General features: G+C 50.6%; 1 protein-coding gene across 1 annotated transcript in view; it reads left to right on the top strand.

The window, feature by feature from the left end:
• Positions 1-12,708, top strand: part of PRORP (protein only RNase P catalytic subunit) — a 206,862-nt gene that overhangs the window by 18,732 nt on the left and 175,422 nt on the right. The window contains exon 3 of the mRNA XM_069638445.1: positions 3,414-3,546. Within this exon, the coding sequence (XP_069494546.1) occupies positions 3,414-3,546 (133 nt within the window). The remainder of the gene's footprint in view (positions 1-3,413; positions 3,547-12,708) is intronic.

Here is a 12,708-nt window from a genome sequence, read left to right as displayed (position 1 = left end):
CCCTGACATTTCATGAAACAAAGATTAAAGGATCAATAACTCACCACTAGAGTCATCTGCATTTCACATAATTACCATCCCATCTATTGACACAGACTTGTCTCACAAAACCTATCCGCAGAAGAGAAATTAAATCCTCCAACCTAAGAACAGAAAAAGTCAAAAAGAAAAAAGAATAAAGTGTGATAAAGAAAGAAAACCCCAGCCCAAAACACATAAAAGACAACAAAAGACACACAAAACACACATCTACCAGTACCAGAAGCCAAACCACCATCAGGCTTATAATAAGTAAAAATATATACACAACAATACCTATTCAGAACTATACCTACCAGGCATCCTAGGCCAAATTCTGCAACCTATGAATAACTATCCTACCCTACTTTAAGCCGTAACAAACTAAGTGTACTCCAAAATAATTAAATTAAAGCCGCATAACCTATCACCATAAAGTGTAAGACCAATCATCTAACAACTTCTTAACCATTCATCCACAAATTCCACAATTTTTCAACCTCAAAAATACAACAGGAAACCCCCCTTCCCTTTCCCATAAGTCATATCAATAAACTTAAAATCAGAAACCCCTGCATTGTGACACATTATCCATCACTACCACACTTATCCTACATAAAACACACTCACAGACTACGCATCCAACTGCACCCAAGTACACAAAATCAAAATCATATCCAACCCATACCTTCCCAGCCACCTCCCACCAACCAATCCTAATCCAAGAAATGAACCTTCTATAATAATCCAAATCCACCACACGAAAACACACACATCTCCGGACACGTCAATTAGACCGATTGTTCCATATAATTCCTAGAACAATCACAAAATCATATCCCCATGACACATAGCATTCATTAACACCAAGACAACCAGGTCAAGGCATGTTACAAAAGCAAGCATCCCACAAAAACTCCCAACAAGCCACCTTGAATATCACATATGATGGCTCCAGCCAATCCATCACACCATTATGAAGCCCAACACAAACATTAGATTGTGTTCCTGAGAAACAGTTAGAAACTGCTGAAAAGCACAAATACATTATCAACCCCAACCACTCAACCATTTCAAATTTAGGTAATCTGCAACAGGATATCAAACATGAAAATTAATTACAACTAATCTAAAAATATTAGAGAACCAAAGTAATATCCCATATCCAAATCATTTGTTGCAACCCCTCACAGAAACAAAGTGAACCCTCCCCCACACTCAACCATCTATCATATATTTGACAATTTATCAAGAATTCAACAACCAATGCAAGGAAAGCAATTGGAGAAAACATACAGTGCATTGTTCTACTAATAAACATAAATACATCATGACAAAAGTGGACCAGTCTAGAGCCGACCCCCACATGTCAAACCAAACAAAAAAAAAAGGAAGGCAAAAACCGCTAATAATTAATGATGGCCAAACTAAACAATGCATCACTGATCAGAGAATGCATATAATGAACCCAAAGATCAAATGAACAGTTAAATTAGGATATCTATCAAAAGCATGTTGTACCATACAATGACTCTCACAACCAAGCCATTTCCAGTCTATCTGAGAAGGCTCAGCCCCAGACCAATCCACAAGAACAATCAAGCAATTCCATGAGGAAACAATAGGCCTGTATGGAGTCTTTTACTTTTAACATGCTGTTCATTACGATTCACTCAAGACTGCATAGCATTTCGAATAGCTCAACGTTAACAGTTGTAAGGCACACTTAGCTTATCTGGCCTTCTGCTGTCTCTCCAGATCTGCTTCCACTGTCTCTCAGATGACTACAGCTGGCCAATTCTTCTTTTACCTAAATCTAGATTTGGGCAAAAACGTATCACTGAACAAAGGGTCAATTGACTTTCTAGGGAACTTTAAAACTCTTTATTACAAGAGCTAACAAGGCAATGACCTGCTCTGAAGAAAACTAAATTGAAAAGCAGTTTAGAACCCCACTGAGTGTTCCAACTGACAACACAAAACCATAGCCAATCACTGCTGTGACATTGGTTCTCCATCTTGGCCTGGGGAAAACAAAAGCTTCTTGGAAATGGGGAAATTAAGGATGAGACACATTTTAACCCAACACAGCCACCCAAGGCCAAGCTCTCTCCCTAAACCTACCTAATACTTAAACAGACCTCCCCTTCTGCCCCTTCAGAACAAGTGCCTGAAACGCCAGCAGTTACCTGCACCCCTAGCAGTGTGAAGAACATAGTGTGAATAATGTGGAACCCTGACAGCTCTCCTCTCTTCTTATTCCCACTCTCTTCTTTCTTCTAATACCCAAGGTCTTCTCACTCCTCTTCTTATTCCCACGCTCTTCTCTCTCCTCTCTTCTTATGCCCATGCTCTTCTCTCCTCTCTTCCTATTCCCACGCTCTTCTCTCTCCTCTCTTCTTATTCCCACGCTCTTCTCTCTTCTTATTCTTCTCGAACTCTCTGCGACCCTTGATATTGTTGATCACGCTGTCCGGCTTTCCTCTCCCCCGTCTCTTGGTTTCTCCAGCTCTGTTCTTAAATGAGTACATCATTATCTCTCTGACCGTTCCTACTAAGTCATGTGGTCTAGTAATGCTTCTCCTTCCTGCCCACTCCTTGATGGTGTTCCTCCAGGCTCTGTACTCTGCCCTCTGCTTTCTATAATATCCCTCCTTCTGCTCTTATATCCTCTTGCAACCTATCCTATCACTTCTACGCCGATGACGCAGCGCTTTGTCCTCTCACTTCCTCCATCTCAAACCGTCAATACCGAGCTTTGCTTTTTCCCTTCCTCCACCATTGCACCCCATCCCACATTCTTCCATTTCCTGCCTCCCTTGTCTTCCTCTGCCTGCAACCTAGGTATTCCTTTCGACCCTTCTGTGTCTTTCTTCCTATAGCACGCACCGCGCCCGTCCATGCCACTAAGCTTCTCCTGCCCAGTCTTGTTCTTTCTGGCATTGTCTACTGCTCTGCCCTTCTCCTTGGACTTCCTGCCCCCTCCCTCTGTCTAGAACTCATCTGTTCTTCTCCTTTCTCTTTCTCCATCACTCCCTCTCTATATCTCTGCCTGCCGCTCTTTGCTACTCTCTGTCCATAAACCTCCCCCTGCTTCTTCCCCTTCTCTCGCCCTACGTGCCCCCAAGTACTGGAACGCCCCTCCTTTCTGTATCCGCACATTGTCCACACTAGTCTCAAAGCTCACCCCCTTTTAATAACAGAATGCATCACCAGCCTCCCAGCTTCTGCTGTCTGAATTTGTCTTCATTGTATCCGTCTTCAATCTAGCGTTTTTATCAATGTATTCAAATAAGTCAAAATCCAAGCAGCTGGCTGCCCAGTTCTCGCATGCAGGAACTCACTCTGGCTTCAATGTGGTCCACTGCTAACAGCACACACTCTTCTGTTTGCAGCGGTCAGTGCCGTTCCTGCGGCCGAGGCCTGGAGTCCATTCAGCTGAAAGACGAGGAGTACAGTACCCTGAAGGAAGCTATCCTAACCGAGGTGATCCAGGGGAAAGACACCTTCAGGAAAACCACCCCAAAGGTGAGTTTCCATAGACTGGCGTGACATTCTGGGCGGCCTGCAGCATATGAGCCCTCCACTCACATTGAAGGTACTCTCACCATTACCCGCCCAACTACCCCTCTCCCTAGCAGGAAAACCACCCCAAAGGTGAGTCTCCATAGACTGTGGCGTGGCATTTTGGGCGGGCTGCAGCATGTGAGCCCTCCACTCATTCCCTCCACTCACATTGAAGTGACTCTCAGCCCCCGCTTGCTCTTACCCGTCTCTCTACCTTTTGTCCCGCTACTCTTATCCCTCATACTTGGCTTTTTCCCTCTCTCCCTCCTCTCCCTTACAGCTTGCTGACTGGCCGCTGGGTGCACCTCAGAGTCTCACTGGTCCCCTGTACCCCACCAGTCCTCCCTCGCACTTGCCTCAGGGCCCTACACCTTCAATGCACTTTAGATATTAACCCAAGAGCGTGGCTCTCTCTGCACTTACCCCAGTCTCAACCGACCAGATGCACTTCATCCTCCCCCTCCGTGCACTTGCTTGATCCATACTCACTTTGCTGAAGCCACCCTTTAATTGAACTGTCTAAAACTGCAGAATTGCTGTCAGGCCTATTTGCTGTCTCTCAAACTGTTCAATGTACTTTTTAGGCACTTACTCTTCCTGTGCAGACTATTATTGTCTCCGAATTTCAAGGGCTCTGAGTGACTGTTTCTTTTCTCCCCATGTTCCCACCCTCTTTGAGCTTTGAAACACTTTTCTTTTTTTTTAACACTTTTTATTAGTTTTAACAAGTGCATACATTATACTGGTGAGATAAACAATAGGCGGTTAACGCGATTATGCATACAGTCATATTAGAATCGACTCAACGTCGTGGATGAGCGGAGGGTCGCCTCGAGCAGCAGGGATGGGGGTCGGGGGGGATGGGAGAGGGGAGAAGAAAAAAAACAAAAAAAGTTGGGGAAAAAGAGGACGGGAAGGGAAAGGAATAAGAGGGAATAGGTCTCACTGATTGTCCATCCATTTTCCCCAAACCTTTGAAACTTGCATGGGCACCCTCTTGCTGTGTAAATTCGCCTCTCCAAGGAAGGGCACCTGGTAACTACATTAGACCATCGAGTTAGACTCAGTGCAGCAGCGGACCCCCAATTCACAGCGATCATCCTTTTCCCCGCCCCCAGTGCTACTGCCATGAACAGTTTTTCATACTTGGTAAGGCCCAGTTCTCCCCATATGCCAAGCAGTATCAACTTTGGATGCAGCGGTACTTGGGATCCTACCATCCCAGAGATTATGCGCGTTCAGCCCTCCCAGAAAGTCTGTACCACAGTACACTCCCAAATTGTGTGGAAAAAGGTTCCCTTTTCATGCTTGCATCGAAGGCAGGACTCGGTGGCCGCTCCACTCCATGTAGCCAACGTGGTGCAGGAGTAATAGGATTGATGCAGTATCCTGAGCTGGATCAGGCGTAATTTCGCATCTATACCTATTCGCGAGGCAACATCAAAGCTTCCACCCATTCCTCCTGCGCCAGCTTGTCTGTCCCTTTCCCATTTCCCTTTCAATATGGTACTTTCTTTAGTGCCAAATGAGTTAAGCGCCTGATACAGCGTGGAGACAACCCTGGAGGGGATACGCTCCGCAAGGACATTGGTTTCTGGAGGAGAGCAAGGCCGGACCTCTCCCAAAACCAAAAGCTGGGCGTTTATGGCGTGTGCGAGTTGCATGTACATGAGATGATCCCCAGACCTCAGGTCAAAGCGCTCCTTTAGGGTACCGAACTCAACCATGCGCCCCCCCCCCGAATCACTTGTTCTAGTTTGTGTATCCCGCGCCTGTCCCAATTCCCCAGGGGCCCCATCTTTTGAATTTTGGGGAGGTATGCATTGTGCCATATAGGTCGGGCCAGTGTAGGTCTAGATCCCCAGCCGATGTGTTTATGTGCTTACTCCCAAGTGCGGCGGATATGAAGTGACATGTGTGGGGTTTTAGCTGTTTCGTCCCGGGGAGCGTGCAGGACCTGGAGGGGGGATCTTGGTTGCATAGCCGATAGTTCCCTAGTAATGTGGGGGAGTTCGGTGTTTCAATGTAGCCAGTCGTTTACCACCCCGTCTGTGCCACTAGGTAATATGTGCGAATGCACGCTGGTCCTATCCCTCCCTCCCAAATTGAACGTTGCAGTGTCTTAAGAGCGATTCTGGGCGGTTTCCCCTTTCATAGGAGAGTCCTTATATGCCCGTCTATTGCTGTAAAGATCCCCGGGGGAATGGGCAATGGGGCATTCTGTATGACGTATAGTAGTCTCAGGAGTGATAACATTTTGAATAATGCGGCCCTGCCCATTAGGGACAGTGGTAAAGATTGCCAGTGGGAAATGTCTGTGACGAGCCTGTCCAAAACAGGCTGCAGATTCAGTTGGAGGAATTCCTCTAGCGAGGGACTGATTTGTATACCTAAGTATTTGAAACCGCGGTTGGAGACAGGGTATTGGCAGGGGTCGGGAATCGCGTTCGCTCCCCCTTGAATTGGAAAGAACACTGTTTTTTGTGTGTTCACCCTGAGGCCGGAGAATCCTTGGTAGTCCCTAAGGATTTGGGACACCACAGGGCATGAGGACATCGGTTTACTGAGGTAAATGAGGAGATCGTCGGCATATAGTGAAACCCGGTCCCCCCCCACCCCCTGGGGCCAGATGAAACCTGACCAATCTTTATCCACACAGAGCCTAATCGCAAGTGGTTCTATAGCAAGGAGGAACAACCGGGGAGAGAAGGGACAGCCCTGTCTAGTCCCGCGCCTCAATGGAAATACTTTAGACTGTTTACCGTTCACCCTAACTTTCGCTATGGGGGATTCATATTGAAGCTTGGCCCATGAGATGAAGCCCTTCCCGAAGTTCATTCGTTCTAAGATATCCCACACGGTGTCCCACCCCACCGAATCAAATGCTTTCTCAAAATCGACCGCCAGCACTGCTAGTTGGTCCAGTATCTCATGGGCGCCGTCCAGAGCGAACTGGAGTCTGTAAATTCATGCAGGTGGACTTGTTAGGCATGAACCCGCACTGGTTGGGGTGGACCAGGGACTCTATTACTCCTAATAACCTGTTTGCTAGGGCCCGGGCGAGGATTTTCACTTCCCCGTTTCTCAGTGAGATGGGCCTATATGAGGCACACTGCTCTGGGGGTCGACCCGGCTTGGGCAATACCACGATACAGGACTCCCTAAGGTCTGGGGGAAGAGCGCCCAGGTCTCTGCTCCGGAGGAACATGCAGTGCATGTGTGTAATTAGTGAACCGCCAATGCGCCTCCAGGTTTCCACCAGGAACCCGTTGGATCCCGGAGTTTTCCCCGTTTGGCGCTGCCTGAACGCAGATTGGACTTCGTCCTCCGTTAGCTCAAGGTCAAGAGCTTCCTTCTGTTGCGTGGTGAGGCACGGGAGTACAATTGTGTCTAGGAAGTTCGAGTGACCAGTCTCGGGGCTCCCACCCGGGGGGGGGGGGGGAGTAGAGGTGTTCATAGTAGCTGGCAAAGGCGTCCGCTATATCGGAGTCCTCCGTCAACCGGTCCCCATTTGGATCATTTGGACATATCCTTTCCGTTGTTCTCGCCTCTCGAGCCAAGCTAGTGTTTTCCCCGCCGTGTCCCCCCATTCATAGATCTGGTTCTGAACCGACCAGTGGGCGCCCCAAGCGTTTTCTAGGGCCAGATTTCTTAGGGTCTCTTGTGCTGTTTCCAGTGCCTCCTTTGAGGCCTCAGTGCCTAATTCCAAGAAATGTGCCTCCCGTTCGGACACCTGTCCCTCCGCCTCTGTAAGCTTCCGAGTGTGGTTCTGCCGATGGGCGGTCACCATGGAAGTAGCTTCTCCCCGTAAAACGGATTTATATGCCTCCCAGATCATGACTGGACAATCCACAGGGCCTTCATTGAGCTCAAAGTATTCGTTGGATTTATTTGTCAGCCCTTCCGCTATTTCTGGGAACCCCAGGTAATATGTGTTCAAGCGCCAGGTTGTGTCTGGCTTCTGTTGTTTGCTCTTTAGGGTAACTAGTAGGGGAGAAGGTCTGAGTACCCCTGGCCAGGAGGGTCGCAGATATAAGTCTGTGGGATGAGCTCTGAGGGATAAAAATATAGTCGATTCTAGACATTGTTTTATGCACATGAGAATAGAACGAGAACCCCAACTCGTTCATGTGTAGGGTCCTCCAGGTATCCAATAGCCCCGTGGAGTCAGTGAATCTGTGGAGTGCAGTTTGGCCCAATCGGGTCGTGGCCCCCCTGTATGACCGATCCATGGCAACCTCCATTACTTCATTGAAGTCCCCCCCACCCCCCAGGGGCCACACTCTCCTCCCATAATATTGATTGCAAGTATGGAGAAGGACCCCTGTGAGTGTAGGGGGTGCGTATGCCGCAATAAGACCCCACCGTTCTCCCCATAGGTCACCCAGCATGACCACATATCGACCGCCAGGATCAGCTCGGACCTTTTTTACCTAGAAGGGGATGCGCTTGTGGAAAAATATCATTGCGCCCCTGGAACCCCTTGAGAATCCCTCCTGGTATGACTGCGGATAATTGGACCTCTTGAAAAACCCACATTCCGTTCCCACCAAATGGGTCTCCGTGAGGAAGGCCACGTCTGGGGAGTGTCTGTTAAGGTACTGCAATATTAACCTCTGTTTAATGCTTGAGCCCAGGCCGTTCACATTCCAGGTCAGCAAAGACAACCGACCGATTTGCGGTCCGTTAAAGTGCTGAATGTAGTCAACCATTAAGGAGGATCATATGGATCTTGCATCCATCCCACCCCCTCCTTGATGCCCCGCCGCCGTACATCCCACCCCCACCGGAAGGTTGCACTTTATGAACTGAAACATTCTTTAGTATCTGAAACGTTGGATCTTTCAACCTGGCGCAACGGGCTCCTTCAACACCCGCTGACTTAGCATCCTGCTTTGCGGTGTTCGCTGCCCAGCATCCGTGAACTCCCCCCACCCTGTACTTCCCCCCCACCCCCCCAAACCGGAAGCACCTGTCACCCAAACCACAAACATGAACCATAAGAACTTGTTCAGGGAGCTCCCCAGGGGGTTAGATCGCTTCTCCGATTAACCGTCCTGGGCTGCCCGTTGAGTGTTTGTGTCCCCTGAGTTAGGCGTTTCCTATGTAGGCTGGAAGAAAGGGCAAGGAAAACATTAAGCCCCCTCTCCTGGAACCGCTTGGCTCATTGAGGGTCCACCTGTAGCCCGGCGATTCTCATGTCTTTCCATTTCCTCCGGGTGAGTTATCTTCCGTACTATCCATACTTGGGATAGGTGTTTGCCCCCGGGTCGGGGTGGTGGAGCCGGTCTCCCCACTTGTTGCACGGTCTTTAGATCTCGGAGAGGATAAGACCTGATTTTCGAGCCAGTCCCACGCTTCCTTCGGGTTTTGAAACGCGTGGACCGTGTTGTTGTGGTACAACTTCAAAGTGGCCGGGAAGAAGAGCGCATATTTAATGCTTACTGCTGCCAATTTTCGCTTAATGGAGTTGTAGGATTTACGGGTATTTTGGCCCTCCCGTGTATAGTCGGGGAAGAAGCCTATCCGGTACCCATTGTATGTGATTGGGCCCTTTGAGCGTGCCATGTGGAGGATTGTGTCGCGGTCATGATCATTCATAAGTTTGGCTATTACCGTTCGTGGTGGGCCCCGGGTACCGGCCTGCCCGTGGGGACTCTGTGCACCCTCTCAATGGAGAAAAATGTTGAGATCTTTTGGGGAGCCATTAGATCTGCAAGCCATTCCTCCAGGAAGAGCTCCATGGACGGGCCTTCCTCCCGTTCAGGCAGCCCAAGGATGCAGAGGTTGTTCCGCCTGGAGCAGCCTTCACTATCTATGGCTCTCACCTCGAAATTGGTGAGTTTTTTCTCCACCTGCGCCAGAAGTTCCTCCGTTCTCTGGGCCGTATCTTCAGGGTCGGAGATCCTCCGTTCTGTTTCCCCCACGCGAGATGACAGGTTCCGCAGGTCCTGGCGGAGGAAGGAGACCTCTGAGGACAGCCCTTCTATTTTCGTTTCCACGGACGTTCTTGACTCCCCAATAGCGGTCATTATGTCTCTGAGGGACAGCGCCTGGCCTGTTTCGCCGGTTGGATTGCCTCTCCCACCGTGGTTGTTGGTGGTAGGGACCTTCGCCGGGATGGCCGTGGTGTACTTTTCCATTTTGTTCTGCGCAGTGGTTTTGCGGAGCATGTGTTGCCCCATTCAGGGGTTGTCTCTGACCCACGGGTCCAGGAGGTGGGAACCGGAGTCTTGCCCTGGGGATTATCCCGGGCCCGAACTTCTACGGCTGCTGTGGTTATGTCAGGAGGGGGAGGCCGGGGTCACTATTGATGTCCTTGGTTACTTTAGGTAACCAGGCCTGTATGCCTTCCGTGGGTTCCTTAAAACTGTGGAATCCTTCTTGTCCACACTGTGGCCCACCGGGCCCCGGTCTTTCCCGGTCCAGTCCTCCCCTAGCCCTGTTTATGCAGGTGATATGTCAAGGGCACCGCCCCTCCAGAGTCCCGGGTGTCCCCTTTACTTATGCTGCGGCACCAGTTCTCCCCAACTGCTTCGGTGTGCTTGTGTGCCCCAGTTGCCCACTGGTCACCCGTGGGGTGTCCCACTACTCCTCCGTCCAGTGACCACACTGTGTTGTGCTGTGTCAGTCCTAAGGCTCTTATCTGCTGGTGCAGGGGCTTCCCAGTCTCAGCCCATGTGTTTCACCGGGGCGAGAGAAAATGGCGGCCAGCATGACTGCGGACGATTGGGGGTCTGACTGGGTCCTCCCTTCTGTCCCAACACCCTGCCCAGGAGGACCCCCAGCAGGGCCATGGGGAGATGGTGCCCGGGCCCGGACTCTGCAGCGGGCAGGAGGGGCACTGCCCGGTCCTACCTTTACGTTGCGCTTCTTCCCCCAGGAGCAGGGTGGATTGGAGGGGGTCTGCGGCTCCGCCACTGCAGGTGTCCCAGTAGGGCAGGGTGTCCCTGCGACCACCCGGACCCCGGCGCTCCGCGCCTCCTGCTCCTGGAGGTCTCTGCCTCTTAAATGCGCTTCTCCTGGTTCCGTTGGGGCCCGTGCTTCCCCGCCCGGACACGCGCCTTCTGCCGGGGCAGAATGGAGTTGCCTATGGCGGCCCACGTCCCGGGCTCCAGGGAGTCTTGCTGGTAGTTCCGGCCTGTGTCCTCGCTCCCTCCGAGGCAGCCCGGCAGGATCGCGGGTGGTTGGCGCCCAAGGGTCGCCAGATCCGAATCGGCGGCCACTGGGTCCGCCGCAGGCAATTGTGATGCCGTTCGACTGTGCCCCGTCCCTCTTTGGTGCCGCGCCGCAGCCCCTTGAGGTGGGCCGGGCCAGAGGGGATTGGTGCCGAACCGCAGCCCTTTGAGGCGGGCCGGGCCAGAGTGGATCGGCGGGTCCGCCGCTGCAGGCGCCTTTGTTGGGGCAGGGTGCCTCAGTATCCGCACAGTCTCCTGCAACGTACTCCTTCCTCTCCTCGAGGCCGCTGCCGCTTGGCTAATGCTTGTTTGGCTCTGCGGGGGCTGCGGAGGGTGGGAACCCTTCTATGTTCTCCGCTGCCCAGTCGGGGGAGGCGCCGTTAACCTTCTGCGGCCGGCCCAGTTCGTTTTGGCACCGTCGTCTGGCCTCCCTCCCGCATAGAGCCACCTCAGCCGTCAGTCCGAATATCTGCCACAAGGCAGCACCGATTTTCCCCCAATCTTCGTCCGGATGTTGTCGGTCTTCACTGCTTCTGCAGGATTATATTTTAAACAAAGTTAATTCGGGATAATACAGGATATTTGCAGGATTACGGGCAGCCCAGACGGAGCAGCAGAGAACTACGACTGCATCCGTTGGCTGCCAACAGCGCCCCCCCGCTTTGAAACACTTGCATGTGTATAGGCGCTATAGAAATAAACAATACCATACCCGCCGTCTTCTCTCCCTCCGGGCCCTCCAATGTTCCTCTCTCTACTGTTCGCCTCCACCCTCCGATCTTACTCCCCACTACTTTCTTTCTCCTCCTTCCTACCTCTTCTATTCTCCTTTCTCCACACCACTACTACTCTCTTCACACTACTAATATGCCACTCGCCACATTACTACTCGCTTCTCTACACTAGTAACACTTCCCTCTATACTACTCACCTGCTCTACACCCCGACTACTCTCTCCATACAATGACTACCCCTGTTCACGCTACTGCTACCCCCCTCGCCACACTATTCCCTTCTGTACACTAGTCATACTTCCATCTCTATACTACTATTCCCCTGCTCTACACCACGACTACTCTCTCCACACTACGACTACCCCTGTTCATGCTACTGCTACTCCCTTCACCACACTACTATCCCCTTTTCTACACTACTAATACTTCCCTCGCGCGCACCTATGCAAAGTACCGGCGAAGTACTGCTTTGCTGCACTCTCTGCTGGTTCCTTTCTGCCTTTGGAGCCTGACTTCTACAAGCAAAATCAAACTGTATTTCTTACTGCCACAAGACTATTGAAGACACACAAGTTCCTATTCCTGGACCTTTAACTAATATCATTGTATCTTTTTTTTCGTTGTTTAGATTCTTTATAAGCCTGTTTTAGGCATAATTGTTTCTTAAAGCTGCAAGCTCTGCCCCTTTTGGCGCAAGCCTACAAAACCCGGAACGCGCGTGCACCAGCATGCGCACACCAAAGCGAAGTACCGGCAAAGTACTGCTTTGCTGCTTCGTCACGTGCGTCGCGGCAACCAGGTTGCTTCGTCTGGACTTCGTCTGTACGATTCTGGTGAGTTGAGGGATTGTGTTTGTTTATATGCAGAGATCGCTATTTACGTTGAGGACAGGTATCCCTGCCACGGATTGCATTTCTATGCAGGCAAACAGAAAGTTTACTCCGCCTCAAGTTTCGCGCAAGCGTTCAATTACTCCTTCTTGTTCCACACCAACTGCCTGCGTGACCCCGGGAAAAGTTAAAACCTTCATTCAAGTCTGCTGGAAATTCCAACATACAATCATTCTGTCGGGAATCTATTGACTCTACTTCCTTAATTGAAGCAAAACTTTCTACTCTCCCTCGAACAGAAACAAGGTCAATACTGTTAATGCAATACTAGATCTACCAAGACGAGATGTAGAAACAGCTGCCACTGTGGTACCGTCTGAA

The sequence above is a fragment of the Ambystoma mexicanum genome, chromosome 14, assembly GCF_040938575.1.
Source record: "Ambystoma mexicanum isolate Mex_15411 chromosome 14, UKY_AmexF1_1, whole genome shotgun sequence".
Taxonomy (NCBI): Eukaryota; Metazoa; Chordata; class Amphibia; order Caudata; family Ambystomatidae; genus Ambystoma; species Ambystoma mexicanum.
This window is presented reverse-complemented; position numbering and strand designations above follow the sequence as displayed.